The sequence below is a fragment of the Pygocentrus nattereri genome, chromosome 8 (genome assembly GCF_015220715.1).
Source record: "Pygocentrus nattereri isolate fPygNat1 chromosome 8, fPygNat1.pri, whole genome shotgun sequence".
Taxonomy (NCBI): domain Eukaryota; kingdom Metazoa; phylum Chordata; class Actinopteri; order Characiformes; family Serrasalmidae; genus Pygocentrus; species Pygocentrus nattereri.
Genome location: NC_051218.1, coordinates 17,029,785 through 17,057,004, shown reverse-complemented (window position 1 = coordinate 17,057,004; position 27,220 = coordinate 17,029,785). Strand labels below are relative to the sequence as shown.

The 27,220-nt window shown below is 39.7% G+C and overlaps 2 protein-coding genes across 2 annotated transcripts in view; both read right to left on the bottom strand.

Moving 5' to 3' along the window:
- snx25 (sorting nexin 25) overlaps positions 1 to 8,368 on the bottom strand; it is a 62,110-nt gene extending 53,742 nt beyond the window's left edge. The window contains exons 1-2 of the mRNA XM_017704077.2: positions 6,736 to 8,368; positions 4,386 to 4,470 (exon numbers count right to left, since the gene is read on the bottom strand). Coding sequence (XP_017559566.1) covers positions 4,386 to 4,470; positions 6,736 to 7,047 — 397 coding nt within the window. The 5' untranslated portion in view covers positions 7,048 to 8,368. The remainder of the gene's footprint in view (positions 1 to 4,385; positions 4,471 to 6,735) is intronic.
- Positions 8,369 to 10,191: 1,823 nt separating this feature from the next.
- On the bottom strand, positions 10,192 to 24,964 carry enpp6 (ectonucleotide pyrophosphatase/phosphodiesterase 6). Its single transcript, XM_017704076.2, has 8 exons — positions 24,699 to 24,964; positions 17,513 to 17,692; positions 17,247 to 17,358; positions 15,923 to 16,064; positions 14,747 to 14,926; positions 13,984 to 14,121; positions 13,139 to 13,262; positions 10,192 to 10,999 (listed from the first exon to the last, which is right to left on the bottom strand). The coding sequence occupies exons 1-8, from the start codon at positions 24,934 to 24,936 to the stop codon at positions 10,788 to 10,790; spliced, it is 1,326 nt and encodes a 441-aa protein (XP_017559565.1). The 5' UTR covers positions 24,937 to 24,964; the 3' UTR covers positions 10,192 to 10,787.
- Positions 24,965 to 27,220: the final 2,256 nt, after the last annotated feature.

The window sequence follows — 27,220 nt, the reverse complement described above, 5'->3', positions numbered from 1 at the left end:
TGGGACATCAAACCACTGAGGTCTCCAACTGCTATTTCTCCCCTCTGCTACGCGTCACGGTAACGGGCTGAGGCATATGATCACAGCATGCCGGCTGTCTCCGGCATTGTGCTGAATAAAGATGCTTTACGTAAGCCACATCACGGTCAGATGAGTCTACTTGTTTAGATTCAGGTCTCTGCTCAACATTTCTTCAGTCTGCATGAGAGAGTTCATCAGAGAGTTAACCTCATCTGCATGTTGCTTTTCCATTACTACTCGTGTTTAAATCTGAACTTGTTTGATAGGATGTGCCTTCTGTTTTCCACCTAGTCATTTCTTCAGCACTTAGCAAGTGGGGATCTGCATTCCGACTAATTTTGATAGTAAAATATGACCTCATAAGCAGATTTGGTTAAACTTAGGGATGGAAACCATGGCTTTGCACCTAATACTACTACAGAATTTCAATACACAAACATGGTAAACTGGTGCAATTGCACTTAGAAGCTGAGAATTTCAGAAGTAGACATTCATTATTCAAAAACAACTGGAGAGAATCTGTCACTTCACTTCAGTAAATGAGAAAATGTGCTAATGCTAACACTCGAGCTAACTGGTGAAGCAGTAGATGGGGATGGACTTGTGGGCTTTTATGTAGTTTTTTTTCTCCTCAGTATGATGGGCTAACATGTAGGTTTATCAACATAACATTGAGAAGATGGAGAAATATATTCCCATTGTTTTTGGTGCTAGCTAACGTCAGCTACAGTATTTAGCCTAGTTAAAGACGCACCACTTCTGCCTTTTCAACAACAAGCCCTTGGCAGCATACTCGGGTTAAGGCACTCGCATTTTTTAGTAGCAAAACACTAAAGCAATAAGTCAGGACAAGAAATGGGTTACTGTTATCAAGTGAAGGGTGTTCTTAGGCACAACACAAAGTAGACCACCTAAAACTCTTTTCTCTGTGATAAAACTGCAGGAACTGCCAGCCTCAAGTGGTTTATTGCATTAGAAAATAATTTGAGTTATTCTTAAAAATAGTTGACATAAACAAGTATTCCACCATGAAATGTAGTTCCTTAAGAGAATGGTATCATTGCCAAGCAACCATGGACTGCTGAATGAGGAGAATGTTCGGTCACCCATCACTGCATATTGCAGTCATTTCATTAATTTTTTCATATAACAATGAACATATGATAACGCAGCACTGATTAATGCAAAACTCTTAGTTTTTACTTAGTACTTTTTGGTCACCAAATTACCACCATGAGTCTTATTAAGCACCAACCCAGCAGTGCCCCTGTTCTCTTGCTGGGGCGGTATGTCAAATGTCTCCCTGCTCCCTACATAGTGTGCTACGTAGGAATTTAAATACTGGATCCTGCACCCCAATGGTGCAAAATATAGGTAAGAAAAAAGTAATTTAGGACACCGTGCATGATTTATCAGGTATGGATATTTGGCTGTAGGGGCTAGAATTTCTAAAAGTCTAGCTCACTATTTAGAGAGGATAGAGCCGTTTGGGATCCAGCCTGGGGTTAGCGCTACTTCAGTCAAACACTGACGGTTGAAACATGTCATCGATTCAAGTGATATTTTTAGACTTTCATACTGCCGTTTTACAGTTATTCACACTTTAAAAAGTACTTTAATTCAAGCTTGTGATATTAATGATGGCGTTGTTTAGGCTGTTGGCTATCTTTTAGCCTGTTAGCTAGCTGACTAGCCTAGTTCTAGTTAACAAAATAAGTTGCCTGCTCCTCAGTTGGAACAAAACACAGCTTTTTACTTTATAAATATACTCGGTGGACCATGCGAGCAGCGTGAGCCTCAAAGATTATTCCAGCAGCACAAGGTTTTCTTTTGTGCCATGGCACAGTAACATACAATTCAGTTGCTGTTAGGTGGACACAGGTGTGCAAATATCGTGGATTTTACAATGGCTTCGAACGTGGCTCAGCCAATCAGAACCGGAAGTACCCGTTTTATAAAATATACTAAATCACACATTCATGCAGAACTGTTGCAATTTAAATCCCTGTTAAAATTCCATAGCTTTGCAATAAAGTATTGGCCTGTGTACATTGTTAGTGACTAGATAATGAATACCCAAAGAGTGATTTCAGTATTTGAAATATTTCACAGTGTAATTCAGTACTCATGTTCACCCTTAAGCGAGCTCTTTTTGTGACTGTGCGTTTAAGACTGGTATATGTTAATGACCTCTGCTCTGACTGACTGCCTTGCACTGTGCCTCATTCAATAAGCAGAGCAGGCTGAATCACTGTCAATGAGCAGATTAAACTGCTGAAGGCTGAATATGCAGCTTTATAAATGCATTAGTTATCGTGACATCACAAAAATAATCAATGTCAAACAGCTTAGTTTCCATGTGTGGACTGGGGAGTGAATGTTACATTTTGAAATGTGGTTTTTCTGCTGCGATTTATGCTACTACACATTAGCTAATGAGAAGAATAAGTCAGATGGTAGTGGAAGGGAGCAAAGTCTGCATGCGTTAGTGTAAACACAGGGTCATCTGTGCTGCTCAACACACTGCGTTTTACTGTGGATCAACAGGCCTCTGTTGAGGACTACAAGGCTTGATTGAACGCACAGCAGCCTAGACGCTTACAACATGAATGACGCGTTAGCTTACGGTTTTAAACACAACCATGGTGATAGGCTGAAAGTGTGTGCCATCTCTGTCTAATAATCCTAGACCCTGCTGCCTATGCCGCCACAGTGCCGTAGTACCATTTCACTAATAGAATTAGCTGGAGTACAAGCATGCACACTACAAAACATTAGAATCAGCTGGACATCAATGAACTAAAGCACTGTCTGTACAGAATGTTACATGGTTCCGGGAAGGGGGGGGGGGTGCTATAAAGATAAATATACCTTATAAAACAGAGGAAAATAATCTTGTTAGTGGTTGGTGAAAAAGCCATGGCACTTGAATTGGAAAGAACACAAGAACGTGGAAAATATATACATTTCCAGTAGCGGTAGATTTTCCTTTGGCACCAAGGTAAACTTTAGCATCAGCCAATAAAAAAAACAAAGCTGTGGTATGTACTCGTATGCTAAGTGTACTATGGTCGAGCAGCCCTAACCAGAATACTGAACTATTGCTTTAATTTCCCCTCTAAATTCATCTTTACTATTGCCGGAGAGGTAGATTAGATTTGACCGTCTATCCAAAGAAAGCCCAATTAGTGTTTGCACCAGCTGTCCTCTCACTACACTGTTCTATCAAAGCATGCTGTCCTCAAAGCTGTTTGGTATCTCGCAGACCAATTTAAGTGGATCTCAAGAGATCAAACACACCCTATTTCTCTCTGAATAACATAAAAGCAAAATCAATATATTCAAAAAAATGAACCTGCCATGGAGATTAATTGTATGCTTGGCACACACAACCAGTGGCATGTGGTCTAATCTAATTTCGCCCACACCATAGGGGGGAAAAAAAAAGAAAAGAAAAAAAAAAACAAATGCTCAGGCAGCGGAAATGTGCACCGTCAGAAGTCATGGTGCCTGAGCTCAGCAGCCAAAAATACCCTCAAGATGTGCCCCATGTTTCAAACACTGCTCCAGATCCAGAAAAGCTACAGAAATCTGTTTATAGTGATCTGAAGCCACGTTGTGTTTCTGAATCATTTCTTATTTTGAAACATAATAGTTAAGATGTGAACTGCAGTAAACCCAACCCACGACTTATGCTCTTTGAAAAGCCACTAATACAAAATGGGAAGTTCAAAGGCTTGTGCCTGCCTGGAAACATTCAGTGGGTTATGCAGGAGCGTATGAATGGAGGAATTAAGAGAGACAGACAGAGGGCAAAGGCAAAAAGGCCTCAAGGGCCAGTTTTAGCTGGGCAGCTGCGATTTTTCCAACACTGTTTACTAGAACTTGTTTCAATCCAAGGTAAATTTGTAAAATAAACAAACAAAAAAAAAACAACTCATTCAGACAAATGATTCTACCTTCTTTCTCATTCAAGTCAGTGACAACCCTATCCATCAGACCCTGACAGATTTTGACCTGATAGACTTTGACATGAAATTTGTTCACAACTATTTTCCAGCCTTTGAACTGACAGCATCTGCAGAGGATTGATTTGCAAGGCGAGTCTCATCTCTGCTGTTTTTCTTCTCCTCTTAACGCTTTGCTCTGTAAGTAGGCCGACGTGGCCAAAAGAACGAGGGACAATATTTTTAACCTAAGGGTTTGATTCACGACCTCAGCTTCAGGTTCATTTGTTCATTGTAAAAAATATGATTAATGTGTAATTTACATCAATGTCACTGTATTCCTCAGCTACCTTTCAAAAGGACCAATGAACAGTAGTTGAATTTTCTACATTCCTCTGAATGGATTACGCTACTCACCTTCTTTAAGGGCTTTATCCATATTGTGCGACACAACCACTCGTCTGGTTTGTGCCGAGTCCAGCAGTGGAACAGAGAACCGCCCCTGCAGAAGCCAGGACAGGGAGACAGAAAATGAGCCTATGAACAGCACATAACCTAATATATAATTTAATAGTTATTTAAAAATACACGTTAAATGCATAAAAGGGCGCTGGCATGCTGGACTTGACACAACAGTGCAGACCTTCACACAACAGCATCAAAAACATTAATTACTACATGAACAAAAACAAACCAGCCAAACTGCAAAAAAAATTGAAAACATGGGGACAACTGTGACAACCCTTGGTGCTTGGTTCCATTTGTTTTGGAACATTTGCTATTAATGACCACATTAAAGCAGTCCTATTTTTAATGCACCTTTAAAGGTTTTTAAACAACTTACAAATAAAGTGATTACTACAGCAAGCCATGTATTTATCAATATAGGCTTTTTTGTGCACCCTCCTATACTTGTACCCTGCAATTTGCTGGAAATAATTAAGAAAAATGCATACCCCTGCAAAAATGTCCAAAATATTCCTCCCATATAACTGCTACAGTGTCAGAATATTCTATTAAAGGGACATTCTGACCTAAAACTAGCCTGTATTTTAATACATCATTTGACATCTTATGAAGTGTTCTGTAGCGCAGCGTCATATTCTGACAGAATTCACCATTTCATATCTTTTATGTTTAATGTCAACAACATCATATAACTATGAGGAATCCTGACTGCTAACCCATTCACTGATCTGTAGGCAAATAAACCTATGTCACCAAGCTATCTGTCTCACCCGGTTATTGAACAAAACTGAAAAAGAAAAGAAAAATAAAGTTACATCTTTATTCACAAAAGCGTCATCAGAAGAAGTTTTCCTCGTCTTCAAATAGGAAAATCTCACTCATTATGGGCTACTGTGGTAAGGCTGAAGGAAACGAGTTCGCAGTTGCAGCAATGGTTACATTTTTCATTTTGGCAGCAGTGTCCCTTTACCACTAAACTAAACTGAAAGAAAATATTGTTTCTAAGACACGGTTAGCTTGTCTGTTCACTGTTTCTCTAGGCCAACATTTTCTATCAAAAAAAACACAATTTTCCCTGTTTTAAAGCAATTTTAGTGGTTTTTGCCATGAGATGCACACTTCTAAAGTAAGACAGGGCACAAAAATACTTCCTATACGCTTCCATAGTGCAAACGTGTGGTAAAAAGCTTAGAGAAAGTCTAAAATGCAGTTCATGCAATGAGAATATTCTCCAACTGTTGTGCCATTATGTTTCCAGAATGCATGTTATCTTTAACCTTGCCAGGTATTATTCCACTTGTTAGACGGCTGTATAGAATTGCACCACTGCCTGCTTCATTTAAGAGCTAAGAAACAAAAAAAAGCTGAATCTAGTATGGACAGAATGACACACCAAGCTAATGACCATAAAATTTAAACATATGTAAAAGATGTTTGGTGACTATGAAAGGTATCACTCATAATTTGCATAATAGCCCAAGGATGTGGTGCCATTTAATAGTCTTGTGATTGTTGTTGCACAAATGCATTTAGAAACTGGATGCAGTTCTATGGCCTATGGAATACTAGAAGAGGTCATTTCAGTCTCTAGAATCAGGCTGGACAAAATCTTCTTCATCTGACCCCGCACACTTGGGATTCTGAGTGTACACATTACTAAGGAGCATTTAAAGAATACTCCAAAAACAAGCAAGAAGAAGCTTTTGTCAAGATTTAGGATATTGCCAGTCACTAAAACATAGCAACAGAGGTATGTTTACTTTATTAGGACATGGAGTTTTTTCTGGAACAGCTGTGGCAATGTCAGAAATGCAGCTTTAAAGTATATAGCTCAATGATCAAAGCACAGTACTTTGAAATGAAAGCTCTATTTTTATAAGTTGGCTAATGCTTTATCCTGGAGCAACCTGCCCGTGCTCTTACTTGACTCAATAGTTGATGAAGGTTAGTTTTTAAAGATATTATTATATTCTTCCTACATGTGTGTGCGCTGTACCGTTTTTTCTTCTGGTTGGGGTGTTTGTCTTATAATGGAAACCCCAGTCTACAACATTAGCGTGATGAGCAAGCCCTCGTGGTCTGTGACCCTCCCAGGTCGCTCTACATGTAAACAGACCTGACGCGCTCGAGCATCCGTCCTTATTAACACAAACAAGTTATCCTACGAGCAAATTAAACTCGCCGATCATTAGAAACAATGTAAACACCTGGCTTTCCATAGTAGATACGGTGGGGTAGTGAGGGGCCTGAGCACACACAGTAAAGACATCATCATCAAGCCACCCAAAAGCATCCTTACCATCAATTTGTCCAGTAAGTTTGGCGACGGCCTCTTCGAAGCGTCGAATCTGCTGATTTTAGGTGGGCTCTTCTTAGCGAGTAAGCCAAAGCAGCCCAGCAGGAAACAAAACAAAGTGAAGGACACAGAAATGGACAGCTTCAGGAAAAACGCCGCTAGGCTGAGTCCTCCACAGCCGAACTGCAAGAGCACCGCCGCCGCGGCGATGCCGAGCGTGAGCGCCGGTAAGACTCGACAAGGCGAGCCGGCTGAAGACGCAGCGCCCGGCATGGAGGCATGGGCACTGCCGCTGCTGCTGCCATCAACCTGCATGCTGCTGGAAAGGGCATGTCCACACGACAGACTTTATTCCCCTCGAGTTTGTCCGCTTTTCATACCTTGGATCCACTTTGGTGGCGCGGAGGAGCTACGCAAGGCTCGGAATGTCATTCATGGCGGGGACAAGAAGAGGCAAACCTTCCTGTCCTCTAGCTGTCCAGCATCGCTTATCTGAACTGCGATAAATGAATAAGGGCCGTCGCGGCCAGGCTAGCTAACTACACGGGTATGTGCAAGCACCGCTAACCCCAGCTAGCTAACCTAGTGGACTGACTAACCTCGCTGGATAGCAAGCTACTTAGAACCGTTAAGTCGGGTGAATGCATATGGAGCAAGTGCACGAAGGAAATTAAGTCGACTGACCACCTGCACCTCTCTGAATTAGTTAAAGCAATGGCGTTCCAGGAATCCTGTGCGACTGTAACGTTATTAACGCAACGTTAACTTACTCGAAGAGTGTTACTGATTTCTACAGCCCGCTAAACCCTTCTTATCATCACTCTGCCACTCGAAGAGGAGGAGGTGTGCTGTATTTGGCAGGTTCAGTGATCAAGCGTGAACTGAAAGAGCGGCATAAGATCTGTGTGAATAATCAGATCGCGCCGTTTACCATCGAGTGATGTTAACCTAGCTAACGTTAACCTAACAGTGCTTATCTAAGCTACTCCTAATGCATACATACTGTGTCTCCATTTGGATTAACATGCGGTTATTACAGGCAGACGTAGCCCGACATGCTGTAGATAAGATAATGTCGTGTTAAGGGATGTGAACAAACACCTGAGCAGATGGAAAGATAACGGTATTGAGAGACGATCGTAAATTCGAATGTAAACAATGAACTATAGCCTCACATGTAAACACCGATAGAACGCTTCCAGGTTGCTATAACGACAGTTGCCTAATTAAAAGCTCAGAACCCGGCGAGTGGAACTGTTATGTCACAGTTGCTCAGGAACAGCATAATAAACCCAACACCGAGAACAGCCCAGTCGAACTCGACACGCACACAAAACCATCAACTTTGGTTAGCTAACGTAATTTAGGGCGCCAATACTTGCTTACACCGCTAAACGGCTGGAACATTCATTTGCGTAGCTTTGTGTGAGATGATGGCTTAACTTCCCAAGACAACGCTGAAAGGCGTCAAATCCACGCATTCCGGTTCAAGAACATTCCATCGTAGGCCCCCAATCACAGAGCTTTGTCCGAAACGTGTTGAAATCCCCCCCCTGTTCCTAATTTTATCTTATGTTACACTCCTGTTTTTCTGCCACTCCGGCCATTCGGGGGAGGAAACCTAGATCCAGTTCACACGTGAAGCGTCTCGACCAATCAGCGAGCAGCGCTTATCGTACGTCATGGGCCGGTGTGTAAGCTACACTGAATATGCTGAACACCTCGAATAAATGGAGCTTTGCGACATGTTTTGAATCCCTCTGTGTGTGGTTATTGCTTATCTATCTGTCTGTCTGTCTGTCTGTCTGTCTGTCTGTCTATCTGACTGTCTGTCTGTCATCTATCTATCAATTTATCTGTCTATCTATCTATCTATCTATCTATCTATCTATCTATCTATCTATCTATCTGTCTGTCTGTCTGTCTATTTATCTGTCTGTCTGTCTATCTATCTATCTATCTATCTATCTATCTATCGATTTATCTGTCTATCAGTCTATTTATCTGTCTGTCTGTCTATCTATCTATCTATCTATCTATCTATCTATCTATCTATCTATCTATCTGTCTGTCTGTCTGTCTGTCTGTCTGTCTGTCTGTCTGTCTGTCTGTCTGTCTGTCTATCTATCTATGTATCTATCTGTCTGACTGTCTGTCTGTCCTCTCTATCTATCGATTTATCTGTCTATCAGTCTATTTATCTGTCTGTCTGTCTATCTATCTGTCTGTTGATCTATCTATCTATCTATCTATCTATCTATCTATCTATCTATCTATCTATCTATCTATCTATTTGTCTGTCTGTCTGTCGGTCTATCAAGAATTTGTTGCACAGCTAATGAAGATATGGGAAGATAATAGCACAGAAAGCCAAAGTATGAAGCTGTTTTGTGTCTCAGACTAAAATGTGCAGCGCAGACGTGCAGTCACATCAAGTCCTGAGGTCATCAAGAAGCGGTCCATGTAGAGTTATAGGCCACAAGGTCAAGAAGTGAAGACACGTGGGGATTTCCATTTATCAAGAAAGTAGATCCTATAAAAGTAACACCAGTCCTGATTATCAGGGCAGACTGAATATGACCACGCACAAGTTCATAGGCGCGAGTTCTTTTTCTTCCAGTCATTTTTTTAGGTATGGAATGTGCCCAATACGTCATTAGTGACAAATGAAGTCGCCTGCTTATGAAATATTTCTTACACTTGTGCGACATCTGCTGTTCAAAGTGTGTACATCAGCGATGGCCACAACTGGCCTTATTAGGTTTCTTTGCTGTGATTTCTGTACAGCCTTGACCAAACTGACTCCAAACTAGACTAATAAGAATGTTTTACCTCACTTTCACTCCTACTCACGCTATGCAATACCACAGTGCACCTGTGGACGGCGCAGGTGTCCCAGTGTCACCACTATGAGCTACCTTAGATGACCCATTGCATTTTTTTCTGTACTATTCACTGGAGAACGCACGTGTAGTGGACGAAAAAACATGCAGTAAATCCATAACTATATTATCTTATCAGCTCCAAAGGTTCTTTATCTAGATTTATGATCTCCCGGGCAAAAGCTTAAAATGACAAAGATAAACATGCTATTGAAGATTAGATCAAAGCTTTGTGTGAACGCTTATTTACTCCAGGAACTTTTTTTCCTGGAAGCAGAGCTTCTTTAGACATTCAGTCTTCTTCCTTTAGTTTTCTGTAGCAACATGTAAAGTACAGTAAATTCACAGTTTTCATAAGTCATGCTGAGTCTAAAATATGTTTGTCATTGTTTTGTTTTCCAGAATCTTTATTATAATCCTTTGTCAGTAAGGCCCTGCCTCACAAACATAACCTAAAATATTGAATTCAGATGTCACCAGCCCAAGTTTAAACTCCAACCTAAATGGACATACAGTTTGAACGGTAAACTTGAAATGATCCAGAATCCCAAAGAGCAAAATTATGATGCACTGCACATTTTCACTGATGATGTATGAGAACGGTTTACGCCACTTTTATTGAGAAAAATTATATTAGTACAAAGACCCAGATGCATACACATAATCTTATTCAGGAAAAAATAATGATGAGAGATCCTCCACGAAAAATTAAAACAACTAACATTTTCCTTTACATTCAAAACATTGCAGATTTCGAGGACAGAAATAATCAGAAACAAGACATTCAGACTGGAGACAAAACCATCCGTGCAACAGTAAATCAGCAGAACAGTTTCAGAGACTTCCAAGTGTAGTGAGTCTAAAAATGACAATGGAAGCTTGTTCTTAAATCACGTTTCAGTTCTACAAGTGCAAAGACTTGTATCATCCTTTACTTCTTCTTTCCACTTCTGCTCATTTTAGCTGCAAAACACTACTGGCTAAATGCGCTCTTTGAGATCAAAACTTACTAGAACACTTTAAATAACTCCCTGTTCCTTGTGTGTTCTCCACATGGTCTTATGTGTCTTCATTATTCCCCAGTTTGATGTGGTCCTTAAACAGCATTGATGAAAGCCTGTGTGAGGGTAGAGTTCTGCTGATATGGGAAGCGTGGGGTGGTGAGGGGTGGTTCTATATCTGGGCACACAGCAGCAATGACAGAATTGCTAGCATGCAGGGGTAAAGCAGCGTGGGCTGTGTAGCACCAGCAGAGCCCATCAGCATGAACTCCACTCTAGACCAGGAGCCATTGTTTGGAAGGGGCTCGATGCCCAGAGTCTTGCACATTAAATTATAGACATCCACTGCTCTGATCGGCCCTGCTCGGAAATTCCTCTTGAAGTCTGATAGGCAGAGATCAGATACAGTGTAAGTCAGACACAACTTTCACAACTATTATACAATCACAAGATTGCGGTTATTTGAGTTCATCACAATTATTTAAGCCAAACATAATTATTTTCCACATTTGGTATCTTTCTCAATCATACTTGCAATCCAGTGGTTGTGTTGAGGCAAATACATGTAGACTGAGTATGTGTGATGTAATGTACCTCCAGTGCATTTCAAATTTACACACATCTTTTGACTTTATATTCACAAAAAAATGATAATCAAAAGAATATTTGTGTTAAAAAAAAAACAAATGGACTAAGAAAAAAGAATTTTAACACACATCAATAACAAATATTCTGTTGCAAAGCTCTTGGCATTTATAGTGTTGAGACATCTGCGGTAAGAAAAAGTAATTAGCTTTTAGAGCAATTTTGATTTTGGCACATTCCTCTTCAATATGTCAAGGTTACCACCCCCCCTATCTTCAGTGGGATTCATTCACTTGGGGTTGCTGTCTTGTTGAAGCAGCCTTCCTCTCTCAAGATTCATTTTCTTGACTGATAAGATCGAGATGAAATCTTCTATAATATGTCCTGGTACACTCACTCCATTCATGTTCCATTCCATGATGTGAAATGCCCAAGTACTGTTTGCAGAGAAGCAGCCTCCTATCATGATGCTCCCACCACCATACTTCACTATGGATTTGATGTTATTGGGATGATATGCGCAACCCTTTTCTCCAAACATGCCGAACAGCTGAATAATTGTCAAAGAGTTCTACTTTTGTTTCTTCTGATCAGAAGAGTTCTGATTCTTTTAAATGCTTGTGCATCTCTGTTCTTCTTTTTTTGGCAGAGGAGTTTTACACAGGGTTAAGAATGGAGATGACTGTGGAGCAATTTGCTGCTTATTGTTCTCTGCCTAACTGCAGTCAGGTCATCCTGCAACTCTTTTCGAGTGATTGCTGGCCTCCCTCTCACCATCCTTATCGTCAGTCTTAGAATGCTTTGTGAACATTTTTGCTGTGCACCTGCCTGGAGACGATTAGTTGTTGTTCCATGAACTTTATCTGTATTATTATGTTTGAATACATACTTTTTTCTTCACATACTATTGTTTTTATTTTTTTGTCAAAAACATTGTTTGTGTACATTTGAAGTGGATATATGCACTAGATGTTCATTAAGTAACAGAAAAAAACTGGCTGAATTCTTGTTTCCATTCATTGTAAATAAAAGTAAGCAGAAAATGCATTTGTTGAGGCCCATCGTGGTTCTTACAAAAACAACAAAAGTTCTAACTGTTGTCTGGTGTTATAACATCTTTAGAGGGCAGCAGTGAGTAATGTTTGTTCATTCAAATTTGTTAGCTGGTTGTGTTGTCAGTTGGGAGATACTACAACAGCTAGGAAGCATGGTACAGTGCATGCAAACGTATTAACACTATTGGAAACACTTTGTATTTCTATTTATTGGACACTTTGAAATATTCCTGTTCCTTACAGATTCAATATATAGTGAACAAAATTGTGTACATGCAGGCACAGACTGTAGTTCATCTGTTGTCACACACAATCTGTCAACCATCCTCTATCCCAGAGGTGCACAACTCTGGTCCTAGAGGGACAGAGTCCAGAACAGTCAGATGATTTACCTGCTTAAACACACCTGATTAATATGTTAATTGCTAGGTTAAGTAGGTGTGTTTGAGGAGGGGAGCTATCAAAACTGTGCTGGACACAAGCCCTCCAGAACTAGAGTCATGAATTGCTGTTCTACTCCATTCATCACTGGCCAGTTTCTGACCACAAGACCACTGTTGACCAGAGATAGTTTTGGCGGCACCTCTTCTCGTAATGCAGCAGTAACATTGACATTGTAGAAGTGGAGTAGGGTATGTGCAACTATTATGGGTATCTGTTACAGCTGTGGTGCTAGGGTTTTTACACACATCAGTGTGACCGTTAAATTGACACCACCCAAATGCATGCTGAAAAGATGACTTATGGTCAGAAAGTGACTACTGATGAAAGACTAGATGATTACTCAGTTGGCTAGTCTCCTATACACCAGAATGTAGGTGTTTCTAACAAAGTGGATGGTGAGTGTACAATGCACATGTATAAGAGCATATGTAAAGATTACCTGGTCCCTGAGCCAAAAAGAAGCCTCTCATGTCCAAATACTCATTGTCATAGCCATGCCAACCATGCTGCAAGGCTTCCGCCTCTCCAGTACCATTCTGCCAGTAGGGCAGCTTGGCTTTGTTCTGTAAGCAGAATGGGGTTAGGTGAGTGAGAAGTTTTGGCTTCCTCACCGATTCTGCACAGCTAGCATTCATATGTGGCTCCCTGATGCACATTCCACGTTTTTCCCACTCTGAGGCTCTAAAGACTATGGAATGTTGTTTTGTTTGTGTTCTAAGCCTGATGACGCACCAAGTGGGGGCTACCTTTTACTTTGCCAGGCCTTTGCCCAAATGATCCAGAAGAAGACTATTGTCTTTGAGCAAATGGGGCTGTTACATGCAAGACTGAATCATGACTGAACAGCCCAATAGGAATGTTATGGAGTGGCCTAATCATCAGGGGTACTGGGAAGCCTCAGCAATCAAAGAGGAGTGCTGTGCTGCATACAGAGATGACTGGCATTTTGGAAGGAAGGGATGAAAGGGGTTAAAGTGACAATAGAGCGCACAACAGTAGAGTGCACAAATTAATACTCACTGATTTGATCGTTTACTTGTGTTGAAGACTTTTGTATAATATTCGGCTAATATATGTTTCATTCTGTTTTTTTGACACAAAAAAAATTATAAATTACATAAATTTAAGGATGACCTCTGACTTTTGCATAGTACTGTATTTTCACTCTCCATATATTATTTAAAGAATAGAATTGGTCGTTTTATGATGTTTTTAATATTTTTCATTGTCGTTCCATCATCAACTTCATCAGTACATTGAGGCATTTAGACTGGAGGGACTAACCTCAGTGATGAACCATCCTGGGTCAGCAACAAGAGTCAATGGCGAGACAAATCTTCCGCCCCTGTAGTGAAAGCGATCTGGGATTTCATACGTCCGATACACGTTCATATTTTCAGCTGCTTGTAGGGCTTTGTACACCTAAAATAAAGAGCAAGAAAAATAAAGTGTAGAAGTATCCAGACACCCCCTCTACTTGTGAATTCAGCTACTTTGAGATGCACCACTTGAAACAAGTGTTCATCTGCACATACACAGCTTGTATAATCTTTTTAGAGAAGAACTGTCAATGAAATGGGATGCTCTGAAGAGATCACACATGAGCCTAAGGTCACCAAGGCCAATGCCAAGCGCAGGCTAGAATCCTCCAGCAATTTTCCAACATCTGGCCTAAAGCCTTCACAGAAGTGTAGAGGCTACTACAGCAGCAAGTTTAGGGTACGTGTATTATATTTTAAAGACAGATACCAGACATCAAACTTGCCTTCAGCAATATGTGCGCCTTCTTACATGAAGTTAATATGTTTTGTATTTAGTTCAAGTTCATTGAGTTCAAAAAAGTACTGCGTCTCTAAAGTAACCTTTGGAACTGTACATTTTAGTGAATGCACATTCACTGTGATGACTTGGCATAAACCTACAACATACTTAGAGCAAAGTCTGAACAAGTCTTAAAGAAAGACAAAGTGAACAGTCCACTTCTACATTTTCTGCTGGCACCTGTTTTATTTATAATCAAAATGCATGAGTATTACAGCGAACCCACCTCTTCAAACTTGGCTTCTTTAGGCCACAAACTGACGACTGGCCCTCTGTCCATCATCTTTATGATATCAGACATGTTTATGTAAGTCTCTAGTTCAATGACCTTCTCCATCCATTTAATCTCAGTCATCCCATGGTCAGAGAACAAGATGACGTTCAACTCATCTTCCATGTCCTTCTCCTGCAATACATAATTACAACCTGTACTTTAATCTATGTAAATATATAGATATATATGCACAGACAGGTGATAAATTCAAAGCATAAAAAGTGTAGGCTCTACAAGCTGCTAGAACAGGTATATGCCCTGCCGGTCTCTGGAACTGTACTGGAGGGATGGAACACTATTTTTTCCCCAAAGATACAACTTCAGTCAATGTTTTAATGATGGTGGTGGAGAGAACTAACATTTCAGTCTATAATACTCCACATATGTTTGATTGGGTTTAGTTCTGGTGACTATGAAAGCCATATGATTTACACCCTTTTAATAATCACCACTTATCAAGACGATGGCTACTCATCTGACCATGTCTATTTTTTGCGTCACTGGACTCTCAAATTTGTATCCGTCCACTATACTACAACATATTACAACTACATTATCCCTCTGCATGTAGCTGTGGACGGATTGTTCTAGCTGATACCGTCTGACCACCTCCTCCACATTCTCAGTCACCTCAAGAACAACTGCTCCTCTGTTTTTCTTTAAATATTGCACAAACTCACAAGCATCATGGTCACTGAATGTGCACTTTCGATCACAATTTCCAACCATATTTACTGATATTTGTCCCATTTAAATGCAGATGTCACTTTAGTTACAGTTCCTATTGAAACACCAGCCAGTTGAGTTGCCTTTGTGACTGAAGCTCGTGTAACCCGCTTGATTATGAACCCTCTCTCGAAGTCACTTAGATCTTTTGCCATCTTGATCCGAAATGGGTGTGAACTGGGCCTGCTCAGCATTTTTATACGTGCTACAGAGTAGGATGTTACTTAATTGTATCATGCAGTACACCTGTCTGAAAGCATCCACACTTATGTTCCTCCACCATTATGTATGGTTTTTCTCTAATTTGTCACCCACCTGTATATGAATAGCACACATATGCTATACATGTGCCGTATATATTAGAACCTATTGTATAAATGAAAAATGTGAGTATGTACAGACCTTGATTTTGTGGTTTAGGATCTGTAATGCACCGTCCAGTGCGTGGACAGCCCTCTTTATCTGCGGTGACCCTGGACCATAGTGGTGCCCCTCCACATCAATGTTCTCATAGTACACAGCTGCCATGTCTGCTTTATTATTCCTTATAAGATTAAATACACAGTATATACATATAATTAAGCATATATGGGATGCAATTACAGTTCTTTCACTCATCATTAACTTGAAATCTTTACCAAAATTCAAAATTCACTGAATGCACAAATATGTCTATAAGTATTTACATGGTAGTGGTATATAAACACCAACTTTTTTTTATATGTGACCATGGCTAGAGAATGATTTTTGGGTCAAAAAATTAGCACACACTCCAAAATCAGCACAGTTAAATCACCACCTTCAGATCAATATATCACAATACATCTTAGCATGTTTACTGCCTTAAACAGTCTATTTTGCTTGTATCTAATCGAATTAGTGATTCTTATTAATAAAAGGATTCAGGATTCTGAGGTGAGTCTGTGGGAATTGGTGCCAATTCAGACAAAACCGAATTTATGAGATCAGCCACTGATGGTGGACAAGAAGCCCTGGCTTACAACAGACGTTCCAATTCATCCCAAAGGTGTTCAGTGGGATTGATGCCAAACAATATCTTTATGGACAATTGCTTTGTGCACAGAGGCACAGTCATGCTGGAACAGGAAAAGGGCCTATTGGTACAAAGTTGGAAGCATATAATTGTCTAAAATATCATTGTATTAGCTGTAGCATTAACATTACCCTCCACTAAGGTGCTAAAACTCTGAAAAACAGCCCTCAACCATTATGTCTTCTCTACTAAACTTTACTGTAAGCACTAATGGCCTCCTGGCACCTAACAATCCCAGATTCATCTATCAAACTGCCAGATAGTTAAATGTGATTCATCACTCCAGATAACATATTTGCACTGCTTCAAAGTCCAATGGCGGCATGTTTTACACCAATGTAGCCTATGCTTGATATTGCGCAAAGGTGGCATCCTACGAGAGTCTCTAAGCTGTACAACCTAATCGACTGCCATTGTTTGTCTATGGAGATTGCATTGCTATGTGCTGGATTTTATGCACCTGTTACTAATGCATGTGACGAACAGTTTCACTCAGTAATTAGAAGGGGTGTCCACATAGTTTTGGCCATACAGTGCACACAAGGCTTTGTTAATGTACTGAATTGCCAAGAACTAAAGAACTTTAATCTGCTTACAACCTACTCGGTATATGCTTGTGCTGCTGTTGTGGTTGCATTATTGATTAGCTAGAGAGGTCTGTGAAAGGCTTACTTTAGCACATTGAGGGAATTTTCAATGGAATCAGTTAGGTTCTTCTCAGAGGGATTGTAAACATATTCCTCACAGAATGTGGCCCGTACACCGAGGATCTCCACTTCACAGCCTGCACAGAATTCATTTTCTTCTAAACCATGGAGCCAAGTAAATAATATGCATCTGCTAATATAAAGGTATATTCCAAATTTCGTTTGAGGCACTGAGACAATACATAATAATGAAACTGTACTAAGAGCATGATACATACACACTTCACTAACCTGGCCAATAATACATGTAGACGTTCTTGCCCAGTTTCTGCATAGTTACCCAGAGAGGTTCAGAGCCATCCCACCACATTGGTAAGCGGCTGTCTGGATTTGTTCCAATCAGGAACTCTTTCATTGAGTCTTTATCCCACATGTAATTCCCAGTAAATTGGTGCACTTCACAATTACGACCTGGAAGACCAACGGAAAGAAACTTGTCAAGGTTACATGACTTAAGGCAAATAGACAACCAAAGGACATCAAACATACCAGAAGCCTATTGTGCCGACTATACATTACATATGATTGAAAAATTTAAGCACAATTTAATACGCAGGGCTAAAATCAGTCATTGAACAATGAATCAGGGTTTATAATTCTTCACTGCAGACCCTTTTTTTTAGTCTAGGCAAGATGCTAATGTATAAATGTTGGTAGTTATTTGAACCAGGAGTCAAGAAAAAAAGAAAACATTTCTTTGGGGTGGCAATATGGCAAAACTATAACACCTTGATACTCCCGAGACATTTTCACAGTATAAAACCCACGTGTCAAATGCAAGGCACACGATTCTATCCTCGTCACAAAGGTGTATTCATTTTCCATCAATATTAGTCAGCTTCATGATGTGCTGCACTACAGTCCCCAGCATGCATCACAACGTAATATGTTCCAACGCTCCTACCCCAACAGCAGTCTATGGGACAGTTCAGCTGCAGTTTAACCAACAGAAACACTTAATGTTAGCTCAGCAGCTCGGAAACTGAGCCCAAGTATTAATGAACTTGTAGCAAAGAAAGGATTCCAGGTGTCTAGTTTAAGCAAATAGGTAGGTTTAAAAGACTGAGCACCTGAGGACATTGAATATTTCAAGTGTCCATGTAATAAGTGCATGTATTTTACTGTTGACGTTTTTGCATATTTTGAATAAACAATGGCCAGTTCGGGTTACAGATCAACAATAATTGCAAATGAAACAAAAACATGTTTTTCTCTGGCCCACAGATTTTATGAAAATTTTTTATCTGCCTCATTAGTGGTTGAGTCTGACACACCTGGTATGCATCACAGTACTTTGTTTTTCTGAAGTTTAAAAGACTCTGAGACTATGAGTAGTTTTGAAGACAGTCATTTTTATTAAATGTTTCACAAACAGTACTACAGTAATGAAACATGCAGTTGTTCAGTGTTCTGTATTTGATATGCACAGAAAAACGCAGTGCTGTGTATTTTATTACAATAACGATAAATAATGTCATACTGCCCACCACGTAGCATAGGTAACAAAAATCTAATGGCACATTCTCATTTTAGACATTTTAGAAAAAGAAATGTCACTCTACTGTAAAACATAAGCTGAGTATAACAACATATACATTACATAATACATCAGATTTGAACTTGTAAAAGTTATGTTACATATCTCAAATGATAACAGTAGTTAAGTAACAGTACTGTCAGTACTTTACAGTATAATGCTGTGCAATAAAAAGCATTCAGGTCACCATAACAGTTCCATTATGAAAAGAAAACGTGCTGCAATAAAGAGAAAATCTCGCATCCCAACACATGCACCACCTACAGTTAAGGTAGTTCTTATATGATATGCAGTTTCAGTGAAATAGCCTTTCAGGGAAATTCCACCAATTGTTAAAATTTCTGCATGATTAAATCATTAAGATGTAAATAAAGTCATTCAGAGTGGTTTGATGTGAAATTTCTAGAGAAACTTACAGTCACATTTGTTCACAGTGGTAGTGACAGGAACCAGATATCAGGACCAGGAACCAGTCCAATGCCTATAAAAGCTCCCTCATAGAAAATTAGGAATACGCTGATTGATGCCTGAGACATTGATTTCTGATAGTTTTAAGATAAGGTCTTGCCTTAAAATGTATATTTTTGTAAATACACTCAGAGTGTTATAAGACAAAAAGTACCCAAAAAGATTTTTTTCCAGATTTACTGCTAACTTTACACATGAAAACTCACAAAACACACGCAGGTTAATGGGTCGTTGTGACAGCAGCGATATGTAAAATCATTATTAAATATTACAGTCAAGCAACTGCTGTCTTGACATCCTATCTACTGTATTCTCCCTGCAGCCAGGTAATGTCCCTATGTGTTTAGAAAAAGCCCATTTCGCTTAACTGCAGTCTGGTTTGGGGGCGGTGGGACCCAGACGTCCCTCATGTTGGCAGGGCTTTGTCTTCATTGTTCGGTTTCTTTGCTAATGCCTGAGTCTGATTGTTGGGGTGGACTCCCTCCTGACCCTGGACAGGCTTTGTGGAGAGGAGGGGAATGCATAAGCCAAAGCAAAACAACTACCATCAGCAAATCATCCCTACAGAGCTGCAGTGATTGGGACAGGCTGGACTGGAACTGTGTGTGCTGGGGCTTAGCAATGTTCTTTGTTCCACTGAGGGCCAGAGAGAGACAGAGAGAGAGAGAGAGAGAGAGAGAGAGAGAGACAGAGAGACAGAGAGAGAGAGAGAGAGAGAGAGAGAGAGAGAGAGAGAGAGAGAGAGAGAGAGAGAGAGAGACACAGAGAGAGACAGAGAGACAGAGAGAGAGAGAGAGAGAGAGAGAGAGAGAGAGAGAGAGACAGAGAGAGAGAAGCACTCCTCAGCACAGCGTCTCTGATCACCTCCACTGTCTCCTTCACTGGAAAATGCTGCTGACCACTGTCCTCTGATCGACTTGATTGTAATGAAAATGTACAATTAATAAGTAATGCCTGATCCATGTTGATCATTTTGTCTTTTCTGAAATTCTGTGAAGCTGCTTAGTGACAACATCAGTTGTAAAAAGCGCAATACAAATAGATTTGATTTGATTTGATCATTTCATCAACACAATTGTTGCCAAAAGCAAGTAAATTAAAAGTTAAACCTATGTTCATGTGATATATTTTAACATGTGGAAACTATTTAAAGATTTGAATCTATGCATTACTTTTCTCAGTGTAAGAGCGAGCATACTGGGAATATTCATAAGGGAATATTTCTGAAGGGACTGAATAAAATAACTCACCTGTATAAGGAAAGGAAAGTCAAAGGAAAAGCAAGAGTTTCCAGGACTGGAGTTAAAAAAGTCTATTAAAAAAACACCACTTGGAGCCCTTGGAGTAACTGTGCAAGATCTGGTAGACCACTAAAACTGTCACCAGAGAAAAGCTCTGAGAAAACAGTAAGCACTAGATCTGAAAAAAAAGTCCACAGGTGTTTCTGTCTATCCTTCCACTGTGAGAAGACAAATCAATGCCATGGGTTTGAAAGGATGTGTAGCTGTCAAGATGCTGCTACTTACAAAAAGGAAATAGACAAAAAAGAAATTTTGCAAATCAAACAAAGAAGCTGCTGCTGTTCTCAGATCTCAAAGACTGACCACCCCAGAGTCCAAAGGTCAATATCACTGAATGTATTTGGGATTACATGGATCTTGAGAAGCAGAGAATTAACAAGACTAGCACCAAAAGCAGTGAGCAAGATGTACTAAAACATCTCCTATAATGAGTTTTCAAGCGTCACGATGGGCAGGTTTAAAGTCCTTTAATGCGGCCTCCCTGACTGTAAGCAACACAACAGCCTCAGTGAGAGCGATAGAGGTTATAGGACGGACAGCTGTTATCACTGTGGAGAGTCCTTGTGTGGAAGGATAAGAGCTAAAGCCATGTGCTGTGCCAGGCTCTTGTAATCAATGGCACCATTCAACCAGTGCTCATCTGCTTGTCACTAAAAAGATTAGCTTTGTCTTTTCAGTATGAATGTTTTATTGCCATTTTGATAGTGGAAACCGATCTGAACTTCACTTAAATGCTGTTGCTTAATGCTAGAAACAGATTTTTCTGACCAAATATAAACATCAACCCACACAAATAAAGCTATAAACTGACCTTAGAACTACACAAAAGGGCAACTTTAATCCACGTAAATTTAGGTTGGAGAAGTATGTTGCTCTGGGCTGTTTTATCAAGTTCAGAGAGTTTCTAACCTCTGATTCCAGACTTCGCTCTGATAACTGTTTCTAACATGTCAGAGCCGCTTGCTCTCAGCCGGTCCTCATCATATGACATCAAGTCTAGTAGTTAGCATCAGTTTACAAGACAATGCATGCATTCTATTTCACATGCACTGTACTAAGACAGTAGTAAGTATCTCAGTAGTGAGATAATTCAATACATGCATCATTCAAACTGCCTTTTTCCTTCTAGCATGTTGCGCGCATGGCTGGTTTTAAACAGTGAAACTCTTATACACCTTTAGTTACTTCAAACTTGCATGGAAATAAATTGCATTCAACATTCTGTGACTCATTTGAAACTCAGGTGCAACAGTTGCAAGCATCTCAATTTCATTTCACGAAACAGCCAATCAAACACATAACACATCATGTGATCATGTTAAAAAGCATACTCTACACTGACCACATTCACTGGATCAAAGGACAAGAAAATAAAACAGAAGTTTTATTAGGCGGTTGAAAAGGAGAGCCCTACCATCCCCCAACTGACTCAAGATTGGTAGTTTTACATTTTCTCAGTTTCCTGAGCCATAACAACAAACATAAGTCTCTCAAAGATAACATTTCTGTAACCAGCTGCATTAACTAGCCTCTTAACACTAATGGCTGTTTAAATGGCTGCTTGTGTCACTATTTATTCTTCTCTGTTAGCCTGCTAATGGATGAAAGGATGACAATTATTACAGGAGGATGGAGATGCGCTCCTTAATGACACTGTTGTGCTTCTAGGCTGACTAGTGATGTAACTGAATGTGTTGCAATTTGCACAGCTAGGATTGCAACATGCAACTTGGTTTGAACTGCTTTGTGTAACTGTCAAGTAAGTTAAAAGTTGTAAGTTGTAGGCTTGCTAGTAGTTGCATGCAGTTGCATGAATGTTTCACCCTGTAGAGCCAACCTAATTCTGAGGTCAATAAAGTAGTGAGCCAAATAAGTGGTGACTGGAACTTGGGAATAAAACTAATGACTTTGGGTTCTAAGATTTGGTTTGGTTGCTCTTGATTTCACGCTATTTGTGCCTTAAGGCTTTTTGAAGAGTTTAGTATAGGGGAACATAAGATATTACCCACTGATAGATCAACGGCTAAATAGTGGGAAAATGACATCATTGTTCTTGGTTACTGGAATTGCAGACATTAACTAGAAAAGTGCACATTCTGAAGAAAACCGTTTAAGCTGGCTCAGATGTTGATAGGTGGTTGCCATGGTATTCCAGATGGTTGCGAGGGTGTTGCTATGCGGTTGCTATGATATCCCAGGTGGTTTTGAGGGTGTTGCCAGGTGGTTGCTATGGTATGCCAAATGGTTGCTTAAGCTGGGTGCACAGCTTATATCATGATGACAAAATCCATTAAAAATACCCTGTTAACAACGAACATGTGTCATCGTAACACAAGCTGGATGCACAAAATCTTGCTCCCCATTCAAATTCAATTCCTCACCCAGGAACACACATTAGAAGTGTTTGGGTCACGTTACTAATTCATTTGCTTAAGATTGTAAGGTGGCTCTTGATAAGCGCATCTGCTAAATATTTAGTATTTGCTACATAGTTAAATATGCAAATGTTTACAATAATTCAGTTTGCATTTTGCTGTGAACTTTTTTTAAAATGCAAAAAATAATAATGTATTGGTAAAGACATGGTCTATTACAAAGGTAACATATCAGATCATCTCTAGTTTAGTATACCTTTTGTTTTCCTTTGACATGTTCGTCTATGGATGCTTTTGCTGGTGGTGATTCAGGTATGTAAAGGCAACCCTTCAGTTCCATTCTCACATTAAGTTTGTTAGCTTTAGTTTTATTACATAAGGTCTTTCCTTGTTATGGACTATCAGTCTGATTTGCAGATGCTCCTCCTGCATCTGCTGGTGGCTGTGGGAGAGGAAGGCTAGGTCATCCTGTTGAGCCCACAGGAGTTCATCTTTTTGTTCTAGTCTTCACAATCAAATCAATAGATGACACAAATGGTGTCAGAAAAAAAGAAGAAAAAAAAAAAAGCTCTCCCCAGTCAGCATCCCTTGAAGTCCATCTGCGTGGGCAGTCACACATACAGCATGAAAGCTCTAGCTATAAACCGCAGTAGGGATAGAACTCTGTCCTCACACTGGGGGATAGAGACTTGTGAGCACTAAGAACCTTTGAAAGGTTTAAAGAACCTTCATGTAACCTAAAGGACTATGTCTATTAGACCAGGGCTCTTCTTAGATTCTTTACATTATGCAGGGGTTCTTGAAATTTCCCACTCAAACATCCTATTTAAAAAAAGGATTCTTTATTACTTTTATATTTTTTTTTATATTATTATTTTTTTCTTGATTTCTTTTAATATATAATTTTATTATTAATTCATTCTTGATTACATAAGGCTTTCTCAAGTATTATGCAATCAGCTCTATTCAGCATTACAGATTACAGACTTTTTACAGCTTCCTACAAAGAGATGCCTGTATATGCCACAAAATTGGTTTTGTGTTAATGTAAACTGGGATTCAAAACTTTTAAACACCAATATACAAACAAGGCCAGTTTCCTAGACAAGGACTAAGCCTGTCTTGGAACAGTCTTTAAAGAACCATCCACTTAAAGCTTCTACCAGAAGTGGTTCTTCTGCCGTCACACCAAGAACATTTTTTTTGACATTTATTTATTTATTTTTTAAAGTATAGTCCTTTAACTAAACCAAAGACTGAGCTTAAGGAGCGACTGACACGGCAGGACCTTAAGTGTCTGGGTCTGGTGTGATATTCTGGTGCTTTCTTTGCAAGTGGACATTTGAGCAGCAGTGTGTGAGGGGTGCATAAGCTATATATACACACACACACACACACACACACACACACATATATATATATATATATATATATATATATATATATATATATATATATATATATATATAGTTTTATGAACAGAAACTACAACAGAAATTGACCTCATAATATATTATTATTATTATTAGTAGTAGTAGTAGTAGTAGTAGTATTGATGCTAGGATACATATATGGCCAATTTCCTAATCCTGGTCTTGGTCTGAACTGCAGGGCCATTTAGTCTAGGTTTAGACTTAGTCTAGGTCTGGGAAACTGGTCTATACTGACTACAGTAAGTTCCAGAATAGCTTTAAAAAGACTAAACAGTAAATGAACGCTCACATGCAGACGCCCACCTGTCATGAGGGAGTAGTAGTTGGGGTAGGACAGGCTCGGAAAGTCCGGCGTCATGTAATCCACCTTCACGCCGTTCTCCACGATCTCACTAAAGCCGACCAAGTTCTGCAAGTCGTCCATGTAATCGTACCGGAACCCGTCGATGAGGAACACTAAAAGTTTTCGGCTGGCCTCGCAACACCCCGCGAGCGCGAGGAGGACGATGATGAAGGAGTGTGCGCTCGAGGGTCCCGTCATCGTGCCTCGACCACGTCCATGCAACGGACTGTGGAGCGAGAACGGAGACCACGCGGTGCAGCCTGGGGGTGGGGGTGGGGGGGTGGTGACCGAGCGCGAAGGAGGGGTCAGTGCGGAGCTGCAGCAGCAGCGGCGCGAGCGCCGGACTCAAAGCCACCAATCAGGAGTGAAATCAGAGTTAACGACCCACAAGCGGTGTGACAGACTGGCCACAGCAGAGCGGCCTGTATGGTAAATCTACAAGAACACACTTAAAAGATGGTTCTTTAGTAAAGGTAGAACCATGAGTTCTCTGTAGAACCATCTCATGCTTAAATGGTTCTTTCCCTGGTGAAATGGGTCTCCAGTTTAAGGCAGCGTGTGTTGTGCATGAGCCTTTTTGAAAATGGTTCTATGAAACACCAGAAAGGGTTCTGCTGTTGTTATGTTGTCAGACTTGTAACCATAGAACCCTTTTTTTGTACTATATACAACCACTTTCAAAAAGGTTCGTTAGAGAACCATAAAGAACACATTCTCGATAAATGTGAAGAACCATTTCTGCCTTGCAAAGAACCATTTAAGCATGAAGTGGTTCGATACAGAGCTCACGGTTCTAAATAGAAACACAGTCCACTTCAGTCTGAAAGTGACATTCCAAGTAGAAAATTACAAACATTACATTTATGGCTGTATTTCAGTTTTAAAGTGATTTATTGTTTTTCGAGTAACATCACTGACAGTCTTTTTGTGATGCACGAAGCTGTCAGGATTTTGGGCAAATTGATCAGAAATATAAAAAGAGATTTTGTCTAACTTCTTATCTGACTTCATTTCTTCCTTTGAATATGCATACAAAATATACAAAAATATATCGTTTGTTTGGTTGAATGACGCTTTATGTTTCTGTAACGCCCCTGACTGAAAAAGACTTATTTTGAATAGTTTTTTTTAAACAATTTAATCTGAAAAGCAACATTCAAATTAAAATAATTTTATCCAAAAACAATATTTCATCTGTGAAGTCCCAGCTGTGATATGCTGTCCCTGCTGTGATTTTCTGCTGAAAATACAAAAATTATCCTAGTTTTTAATTTAGGATGGAGCGCCAGTTTGTTGTTATTTTTGTGGCTTCAGTATTGTGGGTCACTGTGTGCTACCACAGTGGTAGAATGACTCAGCTTATTTATTTATTTATTTATTTATTTATATATTTATTTTATTCATTGATTGCACATGCAGTGAGATCAACAGATTTTTTTTCTTGTGCATCTTTTACACACACACACACACACACACACACACACACACACACACACACACACACACACACACACATTTGTTAGGCCTCCTTTTTTGCTTTGAAATATTTCTCGCATGCAGTCAGAGCAGCGCTCATGTGGTTCAAAGACATAACCGACATCCATTATTACAACGTTTATGATGTCACTGCTTGAATACGGCTCTTGGTTACATTATATGACTTTACCTTGTGGTCTTGAGATTAATGGCAGAGTGTTAAATCTAAGTATCAGTGGGATAACAAACATACCATGGAAGCATCCCTCCTCAGAAATCAGCACTGATTTGATTTGACCACTGACTGAGGAGGGGCAATGTCTGCTCTCTTAGAGCTGCTGCTAGTCTCCAGCATTTGATCTACTGCTTCTGTTAGATGCTTTAGCCTGAGGGTCTAGAAAGCACTTGCTAATTAAAATCAGGAGTTTGTAAGAGGACTACTGAGGACTGTAAGAGGACTAGTGAACGAAGGCACACTTTATCCCAACACTGATATCCAAAGACTCTACCATGAAAGTTTCTGTTAATCACTGAGACTGCTAACCAGAGATATGGTAATGTGGCAGTGTGCAGTTGCACAGTCACACGTGCAGAATGAAAAGTCTTAGTAGCTCAACAGTCTTCCTAAGCGTGATTTTACAGGCCTAAAATTAAATTAGGATCTTAGCATGTGATTTGAACTTGCTGAATGTATAAACACTGAAAGCATGTATCAAATGTTTTTTTTTCTCTCTCTATGAATTTGGTATCCATACACTTAAAAGGTATCAGTAAAATTTAAAGATCTCTAACAGGGTTTCCATTTTAGGGACACTCTAGCCAAAGTATATAAAAAAATCAAACAAACAAAGAAATAAATAAATAAAGGCCAATTTATTGGTTTAATGATGACAAAAACTCACTGCCAATGTACCTTGAAGGCGGAAGTTCATTTTAAATGACAACAAGTGATTTGGGTTGTTTGACTTTGTTTCTGCTTGCTGACTAAATGAATCCTAATTATTAA